Here is a 26,338-nt window from a genome sequence, read left to right as displayed (position 1 = left end):
TTAAATACTCTTAATACTTCATTTTCATCAGTTGGGTAAAAAAATATTGATTCCTTGAGCGGCACGGGTAAGTAATCAAAGGCACTATCTTGATGTGAGCTCTCAGTTACCGACGTAAAGTATTCATTAAATTTGTCAGCTAACTCCTTGCCTTCGATAACTTCATTATCAACTACAAGTTCTTCTAAACTACTTCTTACTCTACCTGGAGATATAATGGAGTGTAATTTATTCCACATTTGTTTGATATCTGTGATGCCCTCGAACATGTTATAATAGTAATTTCGTTTTGCTTGCCGTTGTAATTTAATGACCAAATTTCTAGATTTTTTAAACATCCTCAAAGCATCTGAACTTCAGTTAACTAAGAATGCATGAAAAAGCCTATCCTTTTCCTTCATGATTTTTAGGATCTCTGTGGTCATCCAAGGTTTGCGGGCACGCTTTGGTTTTTTAAAAACCTGAAGTGGGAAATGTTTATTATAAACTGAAGTGATCGTTCGGATAAAGCTGTCGTAAGCTAAGTCAGCACAGGAGAAAGAAAAAAAGTCATCCCATTGAGTTTGCGCCATTTCATCACGAAAGCGCGAAAGGGAGTTTAAGTTTACAGCTCTATAATATATACCAGAACCAGCCTGTCTGGTTGTGCAGTGGGATTGGTGTACAATAAAATATATAGGTAGGTGATCACTGATAGCAGTACAAATAGTGCCAGCAAGTACGGAATCGGTGGGAAAGTTTGTTATAAACAGGTCTATTAATGTTGCACTCGAGTCAGTAATACGAGTAGGAGTGACAATAACATTTGATAAAAAGTGGGAATCAAGAAGTGCCGAAAGATACTTTTGCTTATTTGTGCTTGCTAACATATCAATATTCAAGTCACCTCCCAACACGAGTTTATATCCATTGTCATTAACGAAGGAAAATATGTTATCTAAAAACTGTATAAAATTGTTTATGCTGCCATCGGGTGGTCTGTATACTGTAACAAATACACAGTTTTCTACTTTAAGGCATACAATTTCAATATCATCCGTGCACTGAGACCACTCGTTAAGCCATTCGTATCTCATCTCATCTTTAACATACATACATACGCCACCTCCTGTCCTTATTTTTCTATTTAAATAAACAGGATTATAACCTTCGATATTAATAACGTCCGAGTCATCACGGTACCAAGTTTCTGTTAGCATAACTATGGAGAAATCAAATTTAAACTCATCAAGAAGAATAAACAGGTTGTCCTCTTTGCAGCGAGCAGACTGCATATTAATGTGAAGCACAGCTAGGGGTGATATGCGTTGGTCTACAATGCGGGAATTTAGTTCCGATGGACTAGAACCTATGCTATTTGAATCCATTTATAGGCAGTGGTGATAACCTATGTATACAGAAATTAATTATAGCAAGCATAATAAAACAGCAGCCTTTGAGAAGGGTAAACGTACTCAGAAAGAGATGTTGCTTAATCGTTACGAATCCATAGTTTCGTTGTACAATGTTAGAAAAACTAGCAAAGACAACATAGAAGCAATTTAAGGCACTAATCCAGCACACAGCAATATTAAAAGTTTTATACAAATGTTCGGTTGCATAATGTAGATGAAGATTAGGGGCATTTGTAACACAAAAAGCTATGTAATATGAAGAATTAGGTTTAGACACATATAACACTCTACAGAAGAACAGGGTTATGTTATCCTGTTGAACAAAGTGATCAAAAAAATAAAGAAAAATGACATGCAGGATCACAACTAAGAAAACCATTTTTGTACCGTGAGGACCTGTTAAACAACTTGCGCCAAGTCCTCTTCACACGTTATGCGCAAAACTGATGTCTTTTCCAATTTCCGCATGAGAACTTTGCCTTGAGACACCCATCGTAAAACTAGTCTAATTAAACTTGACCATATTAAACCAGAATATCCTTGCCATATTTAATAAACGAATGCTTTAAAATTTCTGATAATTTTGCTACATTCTGCTTTTCTTCATTCACATAACTTACAAGGTAGCATTATTTTTTTAAGTTACATTAAATAAATACCTATTCCATGGCAAGAGAACGTAACCTCAGTAATATAATTATGTCCTTTTATTAGAATTTTCTTAAGGATGTCATGCAAAACAAGCACATGTATTTTGGATCAAATTATTGCTTACAAGGTTCTATAGTGGGTTCTCTGCTTAGTACGAACGACAAACAAGGCAAAAGAGTCACAACTGCCATTTTGCTTGCTCCATGCCATGCAAGTTGCGCCCACTGTGCACATACTTTGGCACTGGAGATAGAGAGTCGAAAGAATGCAAATAAAATATATCCCTCCTTTGGGAGGAATGGTGGATGCACAGGACACACATGTCCATAACATTAAGTGCAGCCTGTATGACTGGTATGTGCCTTTATGGCTTTGACTGCAGGTGCTAGTGAGTGTGTAGCTTAGGTTTGACACTTGTGAAGATTGCACAGAAGTATTTTAACAGTACAGTAGAAGATTGCCATTATACAAGGAGCAAAGCAGCTGGACCAAATTACAATCTGCAGGAGTTCGACTACTCACCACTGGTGAGTGCAGTGAATTAAGTGATGATGAACAAGCATCACGAGATGTGCCCAGACATTAGAGGTGAATTTCACTGGTTGATCTGGAGCAGATGTATTTTCTCCATTGTGAATAACTTGTTTGCTATTGGTCAATTTGGAACTAATTTTGTGTTTTCCATTGGTTGTTTAAGCTAAAATCACCATGGCACAATGTCCTCCCTAGCTCTGCCATTGAGGCATAAGTTCAACTGAAACTTTCAGAATGATTAAACTAAATTGGCATTAAATGCTATCTTTGTGTGGAGCATTTTGTCTTCCTTTGGCACATTTGAATTTGTGACATCTGAGCACTCACTGAAGAATTCAAGTAGCTCCTCAAAATGACTAATGGAATTAGCTAAACAAGGTACTTGTAATACAAAGAAGAAACACTCACCACATAGTACTTGTATCCTTTTTCATAACTACACAATAATGCATCCATGTTGCCAGTGATGAGGATATGTTCATTTTAATGTCTGTTTTTATTACTGTGAAACTCTTATATTTCACAAACGTTCAATTTTGATGGGTTGACATTCTATTTATTTATTTTATTTATTTAAACGATACTGCCGGCCTTAGTGTTAGGCCTTGGACAGGAGTGGACAGTGCGATATACAGATGAACAAAAAAAAAATATTAACAGCAAAAATCATTACAAGAATTCAATACATTGCAAGACATATTCCCTGATCCGCACATTCTGCAAAACTTTACTAGACATAGATAAGTGAATCTCCTACCACTAGAAGAAAGAAAAGATGGCAGAACTTTGCAACCACAAATGACAATGAGCTTATACTGAGAAAAGTTAGGGGTATAAAAATATAGTTTTGCGATTCTCGTATGGTGTCAAGGAACATTCCCCACATCACTCTATATTAAACCAGGTGTTGCACTGTCGTACAATTAGTTTTAATTACTATATAATTTTCAGTGTGTTTTGGCTAGCTAAGCCAGTTGAAGGAGATGCAATGAAAGGAATGGCGTGCCTTCAGTCAGAATTCTTTTCACGTCACATATTTCTTGAGTGCATTAAGAGCATTCCCATCACTCCACTGAGACATCGCACTGAACACTCTTGCAAAATTGAAATGTACTTGAAACATACATAACAAATATACATGACCAAGCTAAATGCTTGGTCATGTTTTTACAAGCAGGGCCACTTTGAAAACTTATGTGAACATGACTGCTTCCAAACTGAAAGAAAAGTTTAACCTATCAATAAACAACATAAAGACAGAAGCAATAATAAAGTCCCCTGATGTAAATGTCGATCCAAGATCACACATTCAGAGGCCAGCGTTTTGACTGCGATCCCGATCCGTTCTCATCAAGTGTGATGTGTTCATGTTTGCACCATGCTTAATTCAGTTAGCAAGTGAATGTTTAGTTTATACAGCCAATAAAACTACTTTCCTTACTCCGTATAGCTGTATACTAATTCGCTATCCCAATCGATGCTTCGCCTCTCTGGCGAAACTGTGACTTTTTTGGGACTGTAATCGCATAACAATGGTTGCTTTCATTTAGGAAAATAGGTATACCTGGTTTGACTTTTTCCTACACTGATTATTTCAGCTTGGTAGTTCAGTGGCTAAGGCCCTCTACAGATGAACATGTGGTTGCTGCATCAATCTCTAGCAGCAGCTCCAGCCAAATTTCGGAGACAGAATTCAAAAGTGCTCAAGCCCACGAGCTTTCAGAGCACACTAAAAAGCCCTAGGTGGTCAAAATTAAACTGAAGCCCTTCACTGCAACGTTGCTCACAGCCAATGTGTTGCTTTGGGATTTTAACTCAATTAATCCAATCACTTCACCGAGTTGTTTTGACACCAAAAGTTCAAGTGGCACCATTGCTTACATTTAATGTAGTGGAGCATAAAGAGTTGCTAAAAAGAAAACAATTATGCAGTTAACATGCCAAAACCACAATACGATCACTAGGCATGGCATAGTGGAGGACTCCGGAAATTTTGACCACCTGTGGATCTTTAACGTGCACTCAATGCATGGAACACAGGCATTCTTGCATTTTGCACTCAGTGAAATGCAGCCACCAGGATTTGAGCCTGACTGAGTTGCTATAACAGGCTTCTAGAATTGCTGTCTTTAAAACACCTCCAAACTTATGCAGATACTGCTTAAGACAAGGTTCGAATATCTACTGTCTATACATAATGTGTCTGCATATGTATTGCTCCATAAAAGAGTAGCTGACTCTGACTCAGATAATGTGAACATTGGTTTATTCTACAATGAAATAAGTTCTGTGCTCATGTTGCAGTGCCAGTCAGATAGCACATGACTACTTTCGACTCTTGGTTTTGGCCTTGACCTTGGCTTTCTTTTTAACTTGCACTTCATCATCCTCAAATGTGACTGACGGTGCTTCAAATGGGTGCAGCTCTTTGTCGTACATTTCCTCTGGCAAAGGATGCGCGGCATCCGGAAAGTACGTAGGGAATGGTGGCGGGTCATCGGCTGAATGGCCCTTTTTGCCATGCTTCGAGTCGTAGATATTCACGAGCGCCAGCGTATGGCCTGGCACCGCAGGACCGTGCACAAAAAGTACGTTGTGCTGTGTGTTAATGCGCCAGATACGGAGTCCAGCGAGCAGTCGCCTCTCCTGGCCCATGTGTCCCGGCATCCGCTTCCCTTTCTGGATGATGCCACGGGGCCCGCCGATGGCTCCTAATCGCCGGTGTGACTTGGTCGTGCCGTGCGTGGCCGGGCCGCCTTTCATACCCCATCGCTTCATCACACCTTGGAAACCGTGGCCCCGCGTCTTGCCGTACACATTCACGTAGTCGCCCGCCCGAAAATGGGCCGCCGTCAGCGGTGTCCCAGGCGGAAGGGCCGCATCCGGAGTGATCAGGAACCGCGTAAGCTTCTTTTTGGGCATTACGCCAGACTTTTCAAAGAGCTTCAGGTAAGGTGCCTTGAAGTTCATGGGATCAATACTGCCAGCACCCACTATCAAGCAGCCGAGGCCCTGCGCCCGGAAACCAAACCGCGTCTTCGCGTATTGCTCTGGAGGCAAGTATTCAATTACATGGTTGTCCAAGACCTGTATCAACGTGGTCATTATCCGCTTGCCCGTGTTTGTCCACATGGGGTAGATGCCTATCTTGCGGCCGATCACTCCGGTCCTGCGCGACTCCGGCGTCCAAGTCGCCACAGGCCATGGTTCCTCCCTAAGCGGACTTTCGCCTGGCTGCAGGTATTTCTTCTGTGCGACCTCTTGGAGAAACGTGTAGTTCTCGGGCAGGATGTGGTCCTGGTCCCTCACTTTTCTCCTGCGCGGTGCCCACCAGTGGAAAGGATAAGTTTTTCGCCTTTTGACAGTAGTAGACGTTTTGTGGCGGCATTGGATGTTGCATGCGATGGCCACGCATGGTGCAAACGTCTGAGACGATAAAACATTACGGGCGGGGAACCCAGAAAACAGCCTAATTTGAGAGAGCGCAGCAACATACCACGCCATTGCCGGCGCACATGGGTCCACAGGCGAAACACGGATGCAGCCGGCGCCGCCAAGCAGGTAGTGCAAAACGTATTTCACAAAGACATTTTGCAAGAATTACTGATGCTATAACTTTTATTTGTTTAATAATGTGTTATTATAATTGCCATAAAAGTTAATATTTGCGTTTTGCAGTGGGATTTACAATATTTTTACAGCTTTAGCCGATTTTCGGGACAACCAGCCAACATTGACCGGCAGCAGCAGTAGCGAGTTTCCTGCTGCCTTAAGTCGTCGGGCATGTGTATACTTTCTGAGCGTATTTAAAGGTTTTCGTCACTGCTTTTCAGTCTTTTGCTCACTGGCGCTCTCCTGCGTGATATGGCCGTGTGTTTCCGAGCACTTAAGGGTTCTTTGAACAGTGCGTTGGGGACTGTGAAGACTAGCAACATCAGGTCCCATACCGGTCTTCTGACCCTGACTGCTGCAACGCCATGCAATTGCTATGTAACCCTAACCTCTAGCCAAGGCACGAAGGTGATTCTTGCCCTTTTGTTGTGCTTCTTTTTTTATCCTCTTGCGCAGTTTCAAATCTGTCGCCTCTGCTATCGCGTGAGCTTGCGTGTGCATGCTAGCTAGTTGACACCGTCTCCTACGTAACGTGCGATTCATTCGACGTGCTGGAAACAAGTCACTTGCCGCTTGGGAACTCTTGTACATAATGCCGCGTTCTTTAAATAGTGTGTTACCTTTAACGAACTCATCGGGGGTACTTATATTAATTATTGGTTGGCTGCTGGCAAATCCATTGTGAGCGACGATTCCCATGTTACCGTAGCTTGAACATTGCAACAGACGAAAATGACAATTTTATGCATTACCCATAGTTATAAACACTGTGGTGTGGCAGAAACGGGGCGCGAGGTTTCGTTCTGTCATTTGTACCGCTTGCCACGCTCGAAGTCTATTCAGAGGCTACGCTCCTTGATTCATTCCCTCCCCCACTTAACCTCCTCCCCGCTTATATAAGGGAAATAAATAACTCGCACACAGTAGAAGAAACGTAAGCACAAACTCGCAACGTAAGGGCCAAATGCATCGGTAACATTCTAAGGTCAATTGTTGATAAGTTTTTGAAAGGCTGCTTTATATACTGGAAATTGTAAAGGTGTTAGTTTAAATTGGAGGTTCAGTTAAACGTTAAACCTATTTTTTCACTTTCATCACTGCTAACACGAAACACCTGAATAATGAAGTTGAGAGGAGGTCACTGTCAGTGACTGAAAATCGAGGTGAGATCTGAAAGCAGCATCTCAATTTCATGGGATGAAGTTAAATGAGGTCATCCAATCTCATTTGGAGGTGAGGTCCAGCCTTGGGAGGTTATTTGTGCCTACCTTTGCTCAGTAGTAGTCGTTATGGATTACGCTTTAGCTCTCTTGAGGACTCTTGCTGGTCAAATCGGTTTGAGAAACAAGTTGTCTTGGTGGAATGTGTAGCCAAGGTTATGGGAACAGACAATCTTCAGTTTTCAGTGTGCAAATCACAAAATATCATACATAAAAAAAAAAAATTGAGCAGTTTGCATTTAAATGTGGGATTTTTGAGTTCATAACTTGATAATTGAGACTGAGGACCCAGAATAAATATGGGACGATTGGGGAGCTATAGTAAATTTATTATCAGGATTTAACTTTCACCCCTTAGCAATTTTATCAGCATTTCCTGAGCACCATGAGGTGCCATGGCAAAGTACCATGAGGGTTATGTCAGTCTGAGCTGCCATTTTATCAAGTCTCCTGTTGGTCAGTTGTTGCAATGGGTATTCAGCCTCTGCACCCGACTCCCCCCCACCTCGAACAGCTCCCACCAAACAAAACTTTCTGGCTACACCACGGCTACACAGTGTCTGAATTTTCCCGCAGCATTACCCATGAGAACCAAGCTCAGTTCAGCATTTCCTTTTTGTCCTTGTGTGTACTTGTCATCCTTAAAGGGAATGAATTCTTCAAGAAATGTTTATTTAGCTAATGTATGGTGCAAAGTTTAAAATAAAGTGTTTGCTCAAGGAAGATGGAAGCCTGAAAAGTCACACTATTCCAAAAACGTTGCATTTGGTATTTTGCTCGCAAAAATGTGTGTTTACCATCTGCTTCAAGTAAGGTGGAAGTAAATTTTGTGCCGGAAGATGGCGCAATCTGCATCTAATGCAGACTTGACAAACTGCTATTACTGTCATGCTTCAGAGTGTTCCATTTGACATGTGCAGGGAGGCACCATCTGCCACTTTGAGAGGTCAAAGAAAAAACCTAATATGTGTACGATGGCTGTCCCGAAAGTAAATTCCAGTTGATTTTTAAATAAGGCATAAGCATGATAAAAAGCGTTTTTATAATATTGTTGGATAGCGTGATGCATTGGCTGTTTTTGTAGATGTGAACCATCCTTTTGAAGGAATGTGTCATACTAAACTGCTGCCAGTGACTGAAACCTCTTAGGATGTCAACTCTGCCTGAGCTGCAATGTTTCTGAGAAAAAGTTGCTCTACCAAAAATTGTGACAATCTTGGGTGGCAGGGGGTGGCTAATATCTGGAAATGGGGAGAAAAATTAATTATCAAGCGTCAATTTTTTATTTAATATATATATTTTTTTCAGTTGCTTACCGCCTACTTTCCATAAGACCCGCTGTGATGATGGATGGCCAGCCAGATTATGCTAGGAAATTTGCATCTGTTGGGAAATAGTACCGAGGCAGCCATTTTACATAAAAGAAGACTGCTCCTAAAGTGCCAAACTAGCGCATGTCACTTAGCGTGACACGGCACACAAAGCGGTACTGTCTTTCAAAGAATTCCTTCAAAAGAATGGTTTCCATCCCTAAATATAGACGGTGTATCACCTATTGGATAATATAAACACTGCTTCTTTCTGCTCTTTATGCCTCGTTTAAGAACAATCGGAACTTACTTCATGGATGGTCCTTGTAACTTGTTACTTTCAATGAACAATAGAATTTTTTTCAATGCTGCCAGTCTGTGCCTGCACGGCATTCTATAACAAGTGGGAGACCACTAATCAACACATGCGTCGCCATTTGTCTGCTACAAAAAGCCAGCACAATGGCTACACACAGTTGGTGCATCGAAACCACCAAGTACAGGAGAGCTGAGAATTCAGGTAGAATTGGCTACTGAATTACTTAATAGCAACAAAAGTTAACAGAAATATTATTCCCAGAGCACTGGGCAAACTTTGTTCTGTGGCATATTGCAGTCTTGACCAACATATGGCTGCTCATGGGGCTGGTTCTTATGTTTCAGTATAGTGTTTACATAGGCCTTACAGAATAAAGCATTATATTGAAGTGAGCAGAGAGGGAAGAAATGTTGGTTTCGTATTTATACATTAACTTTTCCACAAATACTTTCTGCATGTTGAAATGTTGTATGTATGAGATAATACTGCAACAAAAGACTGCATATTTTTCTGTGCTGAGCTGCACCATTTTTCATAAATGTAATGGAGCTAAATTGATATAGCTACTGAGGTTTCCTTCTGTCCTGCATCTTTCCCGGACAGGTCATTGCAAAGCATGCTGCTGTGTTGCCTCAAGTCCTGGGAGGCACTTCCCTCCAGAGCACATGCCGCAGTTCCAGTATGTGCCTCCCTGCTGCACATTCACTGCCCGAGGTCGTCACAAATGATGTCATTGCTCCAGAACTGGTCAACCGGGAGGAACAGGCCCCTTTCACATTTTTTGAACTCCGAAGTGGGGACGATGATACAAAATCTTCAGGCGTAGTTTGCAGAGTGCATACAACGGTCTTGTCTGGATATTTAGATGCCTACCCATACAAGGTGAGATTACAGCTTTTGTCCCTTGTATATGTGAGTCAAGACACTCGTGCAGTTTGCCTCATCACTTTCTTAGAGCTTTTACTCATTCTAAAGGTGACATGATGGGCGGCAAAATGCTGTAAAGTTAAAATTTCTTATGCAGCTAGTTTGCCCACTTCACCTCATTCCAGGTGCCAATTTATGATTGTCGTGGCTACGTAGATAGTAGAGATACTGTAAAGTTGTTTTCATACTTTGTTTTTGCTTCTCCACGAGGCAGCAATGTTTAAAACAGTTGCATAAATGTTCATTGTTTACAACTGTGGTGTTTACAACACTCTGTGTGAGAACCGGTGAGTGTAGTTTTCAATGCTAGATGGATCTGTTGTATCATTCTTTAAGATTTTATGCATGTTTTTGTTTGTTACTAGCAGCACATCAACATTTGTGGCACGTGAATATGTGCCATTGCCGCTGCAAATTTTTCAGCTTAGTGGATCTTGTCATCTTATGCTTGAGTGGCGTGAAGCACTTAATCAATATTCAGCATTTTTCTGTTGTCTTGCAGATAAAGAAGGTCATAAAGTATGTGTAATGGCAGTAGTAATTATGCCTGGGTGCATATTTTAGATAGATCAATGTCTAATGATGAGGATGGGTTGTGGAAAGGAGTGGCTCTAGAGGAGATTGTGAGATCTACCAAAGTGCTTGTTACAGCCCAAGCACCTCTACAGTGACGCCTCTACATTGAAGTGACCTGTATAACAAAGGAATAATTATGTCCCGGTCTTATTATGAGCAGTGCAGTGCGCAACATGTTTTTTTGCAGAAAATTTTGTTAAAAAGCTTTGTTTGCTTTTCTAAAAAGTGTTGCTTGATAGTGGAGTCATTGACATGATAAACATAATCCGTTTTTTATGTTCTGCAGTTTAGCCTAATGAACTTTCTGCAATGATAAAAGCATATTTACTGAGAAAACCCAGAAATGGCCATCTTACAATGACCAAGAAAGAGGTAATCGCACCATTACAGGACCCGTGCCTTGAAGAGTGGCGGAACCATTAGTTAAAAAGCGTTCAAGTCTGCTAATTGTCATACAACTTTTGAGCAGAGAGGTACATGGGGGGGGGGGGAGGGGGTCATTTGCTGGAACAAATTTTCCTCCAGCATAATATGCAAAATAATTTTTATTGATCAAGCTTTGTTGCACCAGTAGGCATCAGAATTTGTATAATAATTGCCAACATGATTATTAATTAGCAATCTGCAACTATGTTTGTTTTAATTAATGATTTACGGGTCATGCAAATTGCAAAATCGAAGTCCGCTACTACTTATAATTACCTTTTTGCTGGAAATCAGCACCAGTTTCAAGAAATAAGTACTGAAAAACTGGAGTCAATTACAATGCATTTCACAGTTCACTTCGAGTTCATATTTCTCGAAACAGGTGTTAGGCCCAAAGTTTTTCTATAAAGGTTTTCCTTGAAATACTGGTTGACTTCAATTCCACAATTGCAACATGTCCCCTTATATTTTGCTAATTATAAAGTTCTTTAGTGAAAATTTAGTGAAATGCTCACATCTTTACAAAAACAGTCTCCATTTGCAAATGCATGACTTGTCCGCATCGTATCTTTGGCCAGTGGCTCTGTTTCCCCCCTCTTCAGTGATGATGATACTCTTCAGCTTTTGCTACGCTGTAAAAGGATGGTCGTTGAGCATGCTCATTGTGATCCGAGTTCTGATTTGCCAGTGCCACGTGCACTATTTGCTTACTACTAAGTGCAAAAATGGCGACCCGTAAAGAGAAGAATGGGCAACCATGAAGTAGTGGAGAGGGAGCTTCAACACGCAGGGGTGGCGATAGCATGGGGTTCCCTGGGAGATAATGAAGGTTTTAATGGTGGAGAACCGTGCCTTGTGGTGTGGCTTCACAAAGCAGCTTGAAACCAGATCTTAAGGCAATATTCGCATATAACCCACAGCCTGGCTTTACTGTTAAATTTTTTGCATTTTTGGTGCGGACGCTTAAATACAGTAGTTAACTGCTTAGAGCTATGTAGGAATGGATATAGAGAGCGGCACGCTGTTCGACAACTTGTGCCCCTTTTATGGCACGGTAATTCTCTTCTATGACTTGACCCCTGGAAGCCTGCCAGATGTTGCGAGGCTTTGAAATGGTTTTGAGCGTCAGTAGGGAATGGAGAAATAGGATGTTCTGTGCCTTAGGGTGTCAGCTTTGCATTCTGAATGGTTACTGCAGCAAATGTTGCCCATGTGTTCTGTCAAACTCTTTGGGCTGGCGCCCTTGGGTTGATAATGTTGTGCTGCTGGTTTGTAGACTCTCACAGATCCTTGGACAAGCCATCTCTGACAGAACAAATATTCGTTTGCACTGCTAGATTGATAATATGGTGCAAAAGTGAGTGTAGAGGTCTGGTGGAAAGAGAGTGCTGCCAGCTGTTACAATGACACCTTGCATAATGTTCACAACCAGTTTAATGGCTAAGGACAAAATGTCAACTTTTTTTTTTGTAACCTTGTTCGAGCGTCTATTTTCAGCCGGAACATGCATTGCACCATCATGCTTGTTTCATATCTGGATAAGCCTATTGATGTGTAACCAGGACACCCATGTAAGGTCACCTATTTGTGGACAAATATTGCATACACTTGTGTAAGGGCCATACCCCTAATTTTGGGCTTAAGTATCTCAGAAAAAAATTATTCATGTATGGGCAGCACGCCCTTTTCATTTGCACACCTCGTCAGCCATGACCATGTAGCGATATCGACACAGTAGATTGTTCTTCAGTTTTCTCTTCGGTTGTTTCCACAGTTCGTCAACTAAGCACTGGCAAAATTATGTTCCGGTTCCCTGCTGCTTTTCCTGTAGCTTTGTGCATACGGGTTTGTGCAACATATGTGTGGTGTTGGCCATGGGCTCCACACTTTGTATGTACTGCACACGTTTGTGCAATGAGCTTTCATTGCTCCCATGTTAGCTTAAATGTATGCAGGCACTATCGACTGTTACACACTGTTAACATTTTTGTGAAAGCTGTGGTAGTGTTTTAATCACACATTACCTGCGGTGCTACATCCAAGCCCATGTCTGCGGATGGGTTCATCTTGTACCAGTGTGCTTCTGGCAAACCAGATTCCAGCTGTTCCTTCTCCATGATTGTCTGCCAATGATGGCAAATGGGGCAGCAAACAAAGCTTAGATGAAGGCTTCCCAAGGTCATTGCACATGATGGCAAGCATGTCATTTTTTGCCAGGAGATGCAAATTTATTTACTTTTTATTCATGTATGGGTCCCTTCCAAGAAAGTTGGACCCAAATTTGCAAAAAAAAAAAAAAGTTCTGGCCCTTACTTGAGAATATACAGTAAACAGGTGCTTTTATAATCGATTCCACACTGGCATATGGCCGTTTGTCACTTATTGGTGTGATGTACTGGGTTATCTATTTTAGTGAAAACATGTAATGAAGATGTTCTGTGGCAGAGTACATCAACTGTCACACCAGTTGGACTACTGGAAGAGGCAGACATACCTGAAAGAAAAATTGCAAGATTGTTGTGAGCTAACTATGTTTCACTGATTAACTTAGTAAGTAATTGCTTAGGAGCACATGTCAGTAATGAAGTAATATTTATTTAGCAGAAATGTTCTTAGCAACAGTTTCTAGAATTAGACCTTCAAAATATGTGGCATAATGCAGTAATGTTCCAGTTCTGACTTACCAGCACTGTAGAAAATGAAGTGTATATATGTGGCTTGCTTCCAGAGAGAACGAGAAGGCAAATAAAGGGGCTTGATTTTCGTTAATCACAACCATATAATGCCGGCAGGAAATGAACCCAATGAAAGCATAGGGGTAATTAGCTGTGGTTGAAATTGAAGTGTAGGAGATAATGAAGAAAAGGGGAAATGAAAGTGCACGAAAAGATAACTTGTCACCAGTGGGACCGAACCCACAACCTTTGCATTACGCATGCAATGAACTTCCAGTTGTGCTACGACAGCCATCAATCCGTCTGCTAACTTGGGTATTTATGTGTACTACATCTAGCTCCGCGAGTGTTAGCCAGTGCCACTCAGAGGTATGAAAGAAAGAATGGCCATTTTTCTTGAAGGCATTGTAGTGACAATGAAAGTCGTCTTTTTTTTTTACATTACTACCCGCAGCTAACATCTCAGTGAAATTTGTGATAGCCATGGTAACTATTTATTGTATTCACCATATAACTTTTTCATTACCTTAGGGCACACGTTGCAAGTTCTCAGAATTGAAGCTGGTCAGACCTCTAGGCATGTTTCACTTAGTTGAAATCCTGATGCCCATTACCAGATTAACATAATCACTGCACTTGCAGAGAAGGGCATTGGCATTCCACTTCTTATTTTCCCAGAGAGCCTTCCTTGCACACTGCTGTACAAAATCAGATGGAACACAGTTAGTGAGACTAAGGGAAACTGAGGGGCTTGATCTGAGCTAACAGGCAATGAAGCCCAGGATAAGGAAGATTAACTGTTGTTTTTAATTGATATGTAGAAATGATAAGGAAAAGGATAGTGGACGAAAAGACAACTTGCCCCTGGTACGAGCTGAACCCCCATCTTCCGTATTGTGCATGTGTTTATGTGCAGTAGAGCATTGAGTATGACATGGATAATGTGGAAGGTATGCGTTTAATTGCCAATGGCAGCAAGTTGTTTGCTTTCATTTCCTTCTTTATTATTTCTACATTTCACTTAAAAACAACAGCTCATTTCCACTATGCTTTTTCTGGCTTCCTCTGTTGGTTTCATGTTGTGGCAGAGCGCAGTTTTATTTTGGGACAGATTTGGGAGATGAACGTGCTGAAACTGGTGTATACCTGCCAACTCTCCGGACTTCTTTTGTAATGTTTACGAATTGTTCTACGATTTCACAAATGTTGAGTCAGGTTTTATGAAAAATTACTGCTGACAAAGAAGTTTTAAAGGGGTTAAAAGAAGGGGCAGCACAATATTGCAAGCAAATGCAGGCAAGAAATGGTGACTGCGCCACCCTTTATATACAAGAGGGGTACTTGCTTCAGGCAAGTTTATTGTGACAAGTTCCTGAAGCAGGCAATATTGGCTACAGTGCAGTGGTTGAAAAAGTCACTGTGATCTATTAACATGGTGTTCCTTATCAGTCGCAGCTGTTTCAACTTTGGTGCTGCTTATGTGCTCCATCTAGAGGGCTGCATGGAATAATCTTTAAAAAGTGCGCATGCATCCCACAAAAGGTGTGTGATCAGGGCCAACATTGTTTAAGAAGGTGTGGTATGCCCTCCCCTCCTTTGTGATTACAGCATTTTCATTAGTTTTAAGTTCACCAATTGGCAGGTATGCTAGTACTAGATTTACAATTGATGATAGGGAAACTTGGCGCCTACGAGACTGTAGCAGAAAACTGTAAAAACCCATATTGCTCGTTTAAGATTTCAGATTTTATTATCAGAATACATGTGATACACCGCATAAAAATACATAAATGTTGAAGGAGGTCTTAAAGTCTCGAGACTGAGAGCCAGACTTCCTGCTATACTGTACACCCGGCCACAAAATATACGGACCATGAAATGTGAGAAAAGTCTGAATATCTCCGCAGCCTCGCAACGCGGCCTGGTATTTGCATTTCAGGCCTCGACTATAATATGCTAATAACATTGTAGTATACAGTTTTACTGGCTATTGCTACAGGCTGCTTTGGAATTAAACATTTTCTGAGATCCCGTGGTCCATAAACTTCCGTGGCCGGGTGTACATAGGTGAATAACATTTCAGAAAGACTTTGCAGTTGTTGAAAGTTTTGACCTAGTCTGGGGATCAAAACTGGCACCTCCTTCTTTCTGGGCATTTGCTCTACCAGCTGACCTAACCACAATTTTTAACAAGTGGATGTCTTAACAAATGAATGCCACAATTTATACCTGTAAGTAATTAATTTGTCATAGCCTTTTGCGCACCTGCGACAGGTAGGAAAAAAAGTTCATAGTGTATGACACAGCAAGGTATTGTTTATGAAATACTTTTTGAAGCTATGCATTTCCAAAGTATTGTTGGAAAATTTGGCAAAACAACCTTTCGTGCTGCTTGTGACTGCAGTTGTTTGGAAGCTTCTCAGGCGTGTTGGCTTTGATAAATTTGGGCCATAGATATAGCTGAAGAAATAAATAAAAGCTGTTTTCGAAATGCAAGCTTTCGAAAGCTGAGGGCTGAATCTACTTGACTTCTCCTCCCATTTGCATATTTGTGTGGTGCAGTGACTTCGGAACTCTGCTGTAGAGCTTAGGTATGTGGGTTCATTTCAAGGCCATCTCGCAGCCATAGTTTGATGAGAGGAAATTGTGTGCAACACCTAGGTATGTGCTGGGACTTCATTGCTTGCTTAATAACCACAGATGGTTGAAGTACACACACTGTCCGCTATGAAATCCTCTGTAGCATTTGGTCTTTCTTGTGCATCTCATCCCGTAGCCCTCGTATTGTTCACAGCACAGCGTGACTACCCTAGTGCTTGAAGAGAATCTACAGTCGACTTTTGTAATTCGACCCTGACAGGACCGACAAAATTGGTCGAATTATCCGCCGTGTTGAATTAAACAGGATGCAGAAGAAAGACAAAAACACTCCAATGATTCATTAGGCAGTACTTGTCCGATTCAAACACGCTCCCAAATCAGACACGCAACCACTTTCTATGTTTCCAAAGTAGAAAAACTAAAGTAGACATCGCATTGAAGCACCTAAACCAAGTAGAAATCTAAGGTGCACCCACATTTCTTTTAGCAAGAAAAATGGGCAAGGGTCTAATATGTGTTAAACAATGGCAGCCAGTTTTCTAAAGTTCGCTGCAATACGTCGGTGTTATGCGGCAAAGCATACAAACGCTGACCAGGCAATTTTTGGCCCAAATTTATTTTTAAAAAAAGTTTTATAATTGGATAAATGCTGTAATCAGACAGTTTGAGCTATGGTTATTTCTTGAAAATCTTTCTAGGGCAGGCCGAAAATAGCGGTTTTTGACGGGAGACTTGCGTGTTCAATACATTGACTTTCCCCCAAGCTCTGCCGATAGACGCTGCCAATAAAGAGGTCACCATAGGGGTCAGGTGCGTGCATGCCGACTGGTAAAGTTCTAATTATACGACAAAGTATCTAAATAATGAGTTTTGGTGCACCTAAATGGCATGGGCGCCGGCCGGGATTGAATTAACTGAAGAATTGAATTAACTGGAGTCGAGTTAATGGAAGTCTACTGCTAAAGGTAAAGGTGGTGACACACAGTACCCATTGTGAAATGGCATATTGTTTTGGGTGAATGGAACGAGTGTGGGCATTGAATTCAAATGCCCTGTAGTCTCTACTTATTTTGATCTTTTATTTATTTTTGCACCTTGTTCAGCACACTTATTTCGTGATTAATTTAAGTCAGTAGTACACCAGTAGTGCATGTAGAGGCAGGTTAGTTTTATTTTCTTTTGGCATTTTGCCATATTTATTCATCCAATTTTCACTTATTGAAGCTCCCGTTGATTTGCCTTGTGCTGCATGACTCGATCATGTGAGCTTTATGCTAGAATAAACATATTTTGACTTGCACATCTGCCATGCATTCGATCACCACTAAGCCTGTGCTTGAGTGAAAAACAAATGGTGATGCGCAGGCACTAATTCTGTGCTTGTGAAACAGGTTGTTTGTAGTACCTTCTCGACTAGCTGAGGAAGTATGTTGCAGTCTTATTAGTCAGCTTTGTTATCTTGACTTGCACATCATTATGTGCCTGAAGATGAGCTATGAATATGAGAATATTCATTCTTTTATGATTTTACTATCGTACCAAACATTCAGTTAGCTAGTGCTGCATGCATTTTGCACTCTGTCCTGGTGCCAAACCCAGCTGCATATTGTTTCATTTATCACTAAATTGCGTGCCTTCACTGTTACTGTGACATTCTATACTGCTGAAGCCCCTGAAACAGCATACATCAAAGACATTTGCCATTTGTTCTTTGCAATTTGGAAAAAAAACTTTTGTTCAAGCTTTTTGCATCAATGTAGAAAGTGGACGGAGGAGTGTTGGTGGTTATTAACACTTGAATTCTTCTTGGAAAAATGGTGTAGAAAATGCTTTGAATGCTCCCTAGAGAGAAAACTGGCTTATTGTATTGTTTTTTCCTGTTAAAGATGTCCTGTGTGCACAGCTTTCAGGCTCCCACGATGAATAAAATTTTACTGGTCCAGCCGCTGCTTAACCAGATGCTGTCACAGAAAAACACTAGGCGATCCAAGAGCGGAAGTTGCACGTTTTGTGATACTGGTGGCAGTAATACTTGATAACATGATAGAAACAAAATTGAGAAAGGACACTTAATATATAGAATTTCTCAATTTCATTTGTTATACCAATTAACTTGATTAGTATTTGTTTATATGCAACTGTTTATTTTTTAAAAAAATACTCCACAGCTACTGGGATCACGTCAAGTGGCGACTCTTTTGCTTGTTTCGGGTTTCCGTGATTGGCAACAGCGATGTTGCCACTTGCAGAGGCAGTGTTGCAGCTTTGCAGTTCATGCATGAATATTGAACTTCAGATTTCAGCTATGATTTTCTCCACAAATAATTCTTAAATTTTTCCTGGAACAAACCTTGAATGTATAGTAAATTGGGATAATCTGTCTGGCAAGCATGGTTTTATTTGTTCCTTTAGTGTCCCCTTAAGGGAAGTTTGAAAATATCCAAATTAAAATTGCTGCATGTTGGTTGGTAGCCCTGTTTAGAGATTTGCAAGTGTAGATGGGACAGGTTGCTCTAGAAGTGTCTCTCTCATTGTTCTTTCTTCTTTTTTCTTCTTTTCATCTTTGCCTAATTATCAGGTGTACTGCTTTGATGTGGACCGGCGGGTGGCAGCAGAGATGGCACTATCTGATTATGAGCGAGAGGTGTTGCAGTTTGCGGGCACATCAGTTGCTCTGAAAGGGGCACGCAATAATGAGCAGCTACCAGATCCTGGTCGTGCTACTGAGGAACAGCTAAAGCGGATATCACGGGCCCTAGCTGGCCACTTGCCTCGTTTTTTCACTGAGCCACACATCTACAGCTTGTACAACAGGAACATTGTCTTCAGGAACAACATTCGTGGCATCACCACAAGGTTGGAGGCCTGGCAGTCTCTTCTTTTTTTGCTGCTCTGCATGCACGTAGTTAAAATGCAATTTGTTAAAAAATTGCAGGTTTTCTCACCTGTTGATGCATCGAAAGTAAAAAATGGGTGGTCTATAGCAAGGTGCAAAAGCGTGTTTCAAGATATTTTTTTTCTACAGCAGGACAGTGCAATCAACTTCCAGGCTCGTCATATACATGGTGTGGTATCAGAAATTTAATGGCTCTCGATACCTGCACCTGTTAAAAATACTAGTTTCTTAAAGGACCCCTCACCAGGCCACACAGCAAACTTCTGTTATATGCTGGAAGTTGTTACGTGTCCTCTAGGGAGCGTTCTGCCGTAAGAATTTTTCAAATCGGCTCATTAATAGCAGAGACAGAAATATTTTAGTGCCGCAAACCCATGATTTCAGGAGGCGAGCTCCACTGCCAGGCTAGACACTCTCTCCACTTGCCCCGTCTAGCCATTCGCATTGTTCCCTGCGTTCTCCCATCCCAGACCTTGAGGATCGTATGAGACATACATCATGGGCCCTGCCTTAATTTTTTTTCTCCTCGCTTTTTTTTTTTTTGTGGCGCAGTGCACTTCCACTGCTGGCGTCACACACAAGCTGTTGTGATCGTCTTGTTTCGCGCAGGGCACGATCTTGCGCGCTGTGCACGAGGACACCTGACTAGCAGTATAAGTCAGTGTTACACGAATACTGAGGCAGACACAAGCAGATCACAGAGCATGATCCCGTGCTGAAACAAGGTATAAAATGAGTTTCGGTGTCTGCGCGCGCGACTGCACGACGTGGGAACAAGCAGAATTACATCTCTCTTGCTGTGGTGCGAAGTAAAATAAAAACATGCAGACGTTCGGCTTGTGTGTTTGATTATTTCTCTAAGCTTTACTTCATCTGTTCAAGCAACATATTACACAAATAACAGATGTTGCCTTGAATAAATCTCGAAATCACGTGTCACCACGAGTGATGTCACAGTGCAAACACGCGTACGTAGGCGCACTAACACGTGTATGTCATCCTCTGGCTTGAAGATCGGTGGCCACGCGGAAAAGGGAAAACAGCATTCGGTTTGAAATTTCAGATCTTTCCGCGGCGCGTAGCGATGTAATACTTGGCAGACATGTTATCGCGCATTGTATGCTCTGCGCTTGTCAGCTCAAAATTATCAAACCTGGTGAGGGGCCCTTTAAGCTAACAGTTTGCCCCATGAAACTGCATGACATGATTTTGCTGTGAGTTTTGATTAGCTCTGTAACGAGTTAAGTTACACAATGCACCTTTTAACAACATTGAAGCAGAAATGGAAGGCTTCTCATTTTTTTGCATTTAGGTCACAATTTATTGTGCTAGCACAGCTGAAGCCATAGTGCTAGCATAAGCATATTGGAAACATTGTTTCCATGATTTTGGCCACCTTTGTGCAGTAGCTTTACTGCTTTCCTTCTGATAATTCAGCCTTTTCTCAAAAGAACTTTGTGTTGGTTGATGGCATCTTGAAGAAAACAAAGCTTTGGTGCCATGCAAAATCATAAACTGCTATGCTAGTTCCCCAGCCATCTAGGCACCTTTTATTCTGTCCATCTAACTTCCTTCATTGCCTCACCGTATCGTAACTATCTTAGTAGTGAGCAACATCAGAGTCGCTTGATGTGTCATTGCTATAGCACAGAAAACACTGCCATCATTGTCAATGCTTTCATGCAGAAGCAAATCATCTTCGGTGCTTGATGATCTAATCGAATGAAAGCCGCACTTTTGCGATGGGTGCGACAACACGTGAATGGCAGCCATTTTTTAAATTTCTACCGGGCAAACCTAACAAACGGAATTTGTAGGCCTCCTCTCTAACGGCCATCGAGCGAACTCACCAGAACGTCAAAATGGATTGGACCAGCCCATCCTGTTGCTGGCACTTAGTGTCTGAACACGAGGACGAGCCAGACTCGTTCTCGGCCCTAATTGCAAACAAAATTGTAACTGAGTAAGAGTCAGCAATAGTACTTAAGGGGTTAACTGTGTCTGCAACGTCGGTGCGTGTGACAATTCCTCTGCCATGAGGCCTCAGCTCTCTGGCTTTCTGTACACTATTCACATAATTTACTCGCTGTGCTGACACAGTGGCTCTGGTGTTGTGCTGCTGAACATATGGTTGCAGGCTTGATTCGTGGCCATGGCAGCCATATTCCAGTGGGAGTGGAATGTGAAAATGCCTGTGTGCTGTATTTTGGGTGAACATTGAGCTGCAGATGGTCAGAATATTTGTAGACCTTCAATGCAGCATCTCCTGTAGCCGTTCTGTTGCTTTGGGATGTTCAAACCTTTTAATCAATTTACATAATTTAGTTTGCTCATGTTTAATGCCAGAAGCTGTGAAGCAAGCTTCCAGAAATCATGGATGGCTCACAGCTTAGCAGCCTTCACGCAGGTCTTATGGGACTCCACGTGTAGGTCAGACCAATGTTTACGTTGGCAGCATGGAGAAGTCTACGTGATGGCTGTAAGAGAGAGAACACGTGGGAAACTTGCAAATTTAAGAGTGCCATGTAGGAGCATATATGAACATAAGATGCACTTTCATTGAGATAGGGCTGCAGATAACGTTAAAGGGGCCCTGAACCACTTTTTATCAAAGTTGACAAATACATTTGAAGTTAAATTAGACTATTTCAGAAATACTTTGCCACAAAAAGTACTTCAATCCGTTCAGCAGAAGAGGAGTTATTGCCAATCAAACATGCCATTCGCGGTGCTTCTTCTTCAATGACTTGCACTGTGGACGCTACAACGGAGCGGGGTGTGCCCACAACGCACCGTCTACTGAATGTCACCGTGGTGCGCAGTTCAAATTTGATTCTCGTTAAAGTGGTGCCTACGACATGCCAGACACAGCGAACCGCAGTGCGCTCAGCCAGCAGACTCGTTGCGGCACCCCATGGTGGCTGCGGCATCTATGCTACATAGCAGACCGCAGCTACATGCAACTGCAGTGCATATGCGCAGCACTTGCTTTGTGCACGAGAGGGCTTGAGTGCGCGCTCGTGCTCATGTGCTCCTCTCTGGCTGTGCTATGTGGTGCAGACCGGCTTTGTCCTGCACCAGCTTGAACTACGGACAGTAGCCACATCCAACTTGCGCATTTTGAAGCGCTGTCAATAGCTCAATACAAAGTGAAGTCTGCCAGGGTGTCTAACTAGGAGTGGCAAAGTGCGAGCGCACGCCGGCAAGCATGCGTGTGGTCTGACCTTGAGTGTTGCGTGGTTTTAGGCTAGTTGAGTGTTCAAAACTACCTAGTTGGAATTAGCGCGACCCGACACCTACGATACAAATAAGCAGGGTGACAAAAGTTTAATTCCTACATGAGTGGCCGCGGCCCAGCATGGGCAGATAGTTGGCTTTTTCTGGAAGTACGTAATTATTCTCAAAATTCAAAACCAGATTTTCGCTTACTTCAGTGTATTTATTAAACTGCGTCAATAAATACTCACAGTAACTGTAGGAAGAAGCGCACTGATCCAAACGCCCTTCTTAATTGATGTCGGCTATTGGCCAATAGCAGCTGGGTATGGGAATCTACTATATTACGAAATAAAGTGTCCAGAAAAGAGTGATGGGCAGGCTTCTGTTGAAAAGAGAGCTTGGGAGAAATGTGACTTCGTGCTCCACTTGTGAGCTCCACGTACCGTGCACGACTGCAAAATTTGAGTGCAATGTTCATAGCAGTGTATGCTATCTGCAGACTGTGTTTTTTTTCACAAAGCTCAAGGGGTTGTTTAGGGCCCCTTTAAAACCTCGACAGCTGAGCTTTTCTGAGACCACATCTACCCAGAAAACAGCATGACTATCAGCAAATACATTCCTTACATTTACTCACATTTAGTAATTGATAAGAACATGTCAATTATAAGCTGCATTTTGTTTGAGAAAAGGATCCATTGTAGGTTCCAAAAGGTCTTGTTTGGTTTTATACAACAAAGGTATTCTTGACGACTCTTGACTTAAATGAACTTTTGGCTGTTCTGGAATTCCATGGATGCTTTCTTCATACAGGGGAATTACAGGCTATGTGCAGCAAATGGCACTGGTTCGAATCCTGGGTCACCTACGGTATGCACATGTGCAACTGGAAGTTCTCAAAATGACAACTCACAAGGAAGACAGCACAGTTCGTATACGCTGGCGCATTGTGGGCGTATCAGGCTTGCGTGCCCTGTTCATGTTCTGGAAGTTCCGAATTTGGGAGTGGCAGAAGATGATCTCTCAGGAGGCTGAGTGAGTACATGGTCTATGCAACTAGTTGCTGATTGTTTACCCTTGGGCTGCTTTTGTAGAGCCATGAAGGTTAATAATTTGTTTTCACTGATGACCTTCCTTTGAGCACCCACTTTTTTCTGCTTCTTAGCTGACCAATTTTCCAAAGGCTCTGTTTAAAACACCATAAACATTTATGCATTTGCAGTAGATTCTTGGTATGTTGCATTGCTTTTTTTGGGGCCAAGGTTGAAATTTCATAGTACTTGGCCAAAATAATCAGGTTGCCATTCCCTGGGGGCCTCATTATCTGTAGTATCAATTCATTAATTTCTTTGTAGGTGTGCACTGACTGCTTCTAACGCCAACTGTTTAGATACCTTTCAATGAAAGAGTTCTTTTTAAGGGGGGATGAGGGGATCGGAACTAACTTTTTCATTTTTTATCTTAGAGTGATGAAATTTGGCATACAGGTTCGAAATAGCATCAAACAGACAGCTGCAAAGTTTCACAATCATATCTTCAGTAGTTTTTATTTTATCATTATTTATATATTGCTCACATGTTGCTTGCTCGTGGAAAGCCTAGCGTGACAGCAAAATGGGTTATGGGTCTGTAAATGTTTTTAATAGTTACTAAGAAGTATAGTCTAAGTCAAGATTCTCTTAATTTCTTTTTAAATTTCTCTGCTCTTCTTCTAAACGATATAGTATGCACCTTCTCTTTATGTTTAGAATGTATCATGCTCCAATTATTGTGTAATAAAAAAATGGTGAGCCTAAATGGTAAATCTGAGACTGTCTTGACATAAGGCACACTTCACCAATTGCAGCAAAACAAACAGGATTAAAATCCGTGCTCCCATTGCCGTGCTATGCTTTCCACGAGCGAGGTGATAAGCTCAAAACAAACTTTTGAGAAAACAAGCCTCAAAGTTCCATACTGGCACACACTGTCTAGAATGCTCCTGCATTGTAGAATTTGGTGTCCTTGGCAGCAGGTGACTTCTTAGCCCTCTGTCCTTTCAGGAGATGGACTTTGTGTGCCTTCTTCATTCGCTGGGAGTCTTTCTCGACAGCCCGCTGAAGAGAGAGGGCACCAGGGCGCAGGCCCAATGTTGTGCACAGGTCTGAATAAGCTTTCAGACTGCCCGAGTTGTACTTTGAAATTGCCTCGTGCACTGCTGTTTCCACAGCAAACAGTGAGGCATGCTGGTCTTTTGATACTAGTGACCATATCACTGAATGGAGACTCTCAGCCGCGTTTTGAGTTTTGCCTCCTCTGCACCGGGCCAGCAACTGAGGGTCTGAGAGGCGCTGGTACACAGGCAGGAGTGCTTCAGCAACTTTAGCTGAAAGCTTGTACTTGTGAGCTGGTGCTGGCTGCCCTTCTGCCTCAGCTGACCGGTGGTTGCACCAGCTAAGGGGGCCAGGGGGACACAGCTCATGATGGGGCTCATCATCTGTTGATGTGATGTGGTAGTACGTTGCCATTACTGCCCTTTGCATTTCCTCGACTTCCGAGTGGTTCCGCAGAGCAAGGCCATAGTAGTTTGTCAGTTTTTTGATGAGCTGCTGTGTCAGGCCCCCCTTTCCACCTAGTGGCTCTCCTTTCTTTGCCTTGGCCACCAAAGAGCGAAGTGCAGCCCCCATTCGTTTTTTAACATGATTTATGCAGTCCTCTTTAGATAGCTGCACAAAACCATAAACTTCTTCATCACATAGAGTGCGAAACATGCGGCTGTCCCCGTCACAAACTATGTTTGTGTAACGTAGATCATTTCTGCTCAAGGAGCGCCTGAAGAGCTGTAGTGCAGCCTCAACCTCCATTCTTCCAGAATTCACATCAGTGTTTTTCTGGCACTGGTGTTGCTGCTTCCATTCAGCATAGTTGGGGTCACTTTCTGCTGGCTGTCGGCTGCACCCAAGGCAGAAGTTGGACAGAACTATGCAGTCCAACACAAGCCCTGTATGGAAATCAATTATACAGCCTACGCCGGTATGGGAGCTGTGGCCGCGTGTCAACCATGTGCCATCATACACTACTGTAATGTTCTTTGAAAATGTTGTCTCCATTTCAGTGTACACCTTTTTCACTGCCTCTACAGCATCTGTGAAGATGTTGTGTGCAGCTGCCGCTGCGGCAGGCTTGAAAGTCTTTTTGAGGTGCCCATCATATGTTTTGTGGTGTAACCCACGATGCGAGACATTCATGGTGGCCCAGAAGTCATTAAGAGCAGTTGGTCCTTTCCCAATGCTCTTTATTGCTTGCATAGCTCTGATGTTGACCTCGAAAGCTCTAGAGCCGCTCTTCCTTTGTGAGGACCACTCAGACTGTAGGGTACTACCACAGGAAATGCATGAAAGTACCATCTTCACAGCTAGTCCCAGTTCAGTCTCGCGGTGCACTGCTAGGCCGGGCTGCTGACAAGTTGGGCAAAGCGGGGAACCAATCAGCGAGTTCAAAGCAGCAACTTGAACAAGCATAAACTCCTCTTCTGGAGGTGCGGGAATGGCATTTTCCTGTGAGCCAGTCAGCCCGAACTTGCGCTCCGTTGCTGAAACCGCGCGAAGCGATTCGCGAACTCTCGACGCTTGCAGTTCTGCAGTTTCCGCGGACACAAATCGTGTTTCCAGGTGAGCTTGAATAGTGCGACGTTCACTGGGCGAACAGTCAACACTGCGATGAGCGGCAAGGTCGGCCGCCGGCGCATCCGCGGCAGCGAGCGTGCGCCCGCGTTGCAGCTCCGTCGAAGCGCCGGAACTCGTCGATGGCATGGGACTGCCTTCACTGGCGGTTGTTGGCTGCGGAGACATCTCGGCGTTGAACGACACACCGCGGAAGCGCGTCTCCGATGCTCTGCAGTCGGGCGGCGATGACCGCTGCAAGCTCACTCCGTAATCTGTGCTGGACGAACTTGCGACGGGACGCTCGCGTACGGCGAGACTCACTGGCATGTCGATCGTC

General features: G+C 42.5%; 2 protein-coding genes across 3 annotated transcripts in view; one reads left to right on the top strand and one right to left on the bottom strand.

Moving 5' to 3' along the window:
• Positions 1 to 4,823: 4,823 nt before the first annotated feature.
• Positions 4,824 to 6,122, bottom strand: mRpL3 (mitochondrial ribosomal protein L3). The gene has a single exon (XM_050196232.3). The coding sequence runs from the start codon at positions 6,081 to 6,083 to the stop codon at positions 4,905 to 4,907; it is 1,179 nt and encodes a 392-aa protein (XP_050052189.1). The 5' UTR covers positions 6,084 to 6,122; the 3' UTR covers positions 4,824 to 4,904.
• Positions 6,123 to 6,308: 186 nt separating this feature from the next.
• The window catches only part of LOC126548119 (uncharacterized), a 31,800-nt gene continuing 11,770 nt past the window's right edge, over positions 6,309 to 26,338 (top strand). Inside the window, exons 1-5 of one of the 2 annotated variants that reach the window (XM_055063260.2) lie at positions 6,309 to 6,599; positions 8,332 to 8,400; positions 9,644 to 9,922; positions 18,824 to 19,101; positions 23,171 to 23,392. In XM_055063260.2, the coding sequence (XP_054919235.2) occupies positions 6,444 to 6,599; positions 8,332 to 8,400; positions 9,644 to 9,922; positions 18,824 to 19,101; positions 23,171 to 23,392 (1,004 nt within the window). In that variant the 5' untranslated portion in view covers positions 6,309 to 6,443. The remainder of the gene's footprint in view (positions 6,600 to 8,331; positions 8,401 to 9,643; positions 9,923 to 18,823; positions 19,102 to 23,170; positions 23,393 to 26,338) is intronic. The other variant, XM_050196233.3, reaches the window with a different exon arrangement.

This window comes from Dermacentor andersoni, chromosome 1 (assembly GCF_023375885.2).
Source record: "Dermacentor andersoni chromosome 1, qqDerAnde1_hic_scaffold, whole genome shotgun sequence".
NCBI lineage: Eukaryota > Metazoa > Arthropoda > Arachnida > Ixodida > Ixodidae > Dermacentor > Dermacentor andersoni.
Note: the sequence above shows the minus strand (reverse complement) of the source record. Positions and strands in the feature narration are given on the sequence as shown.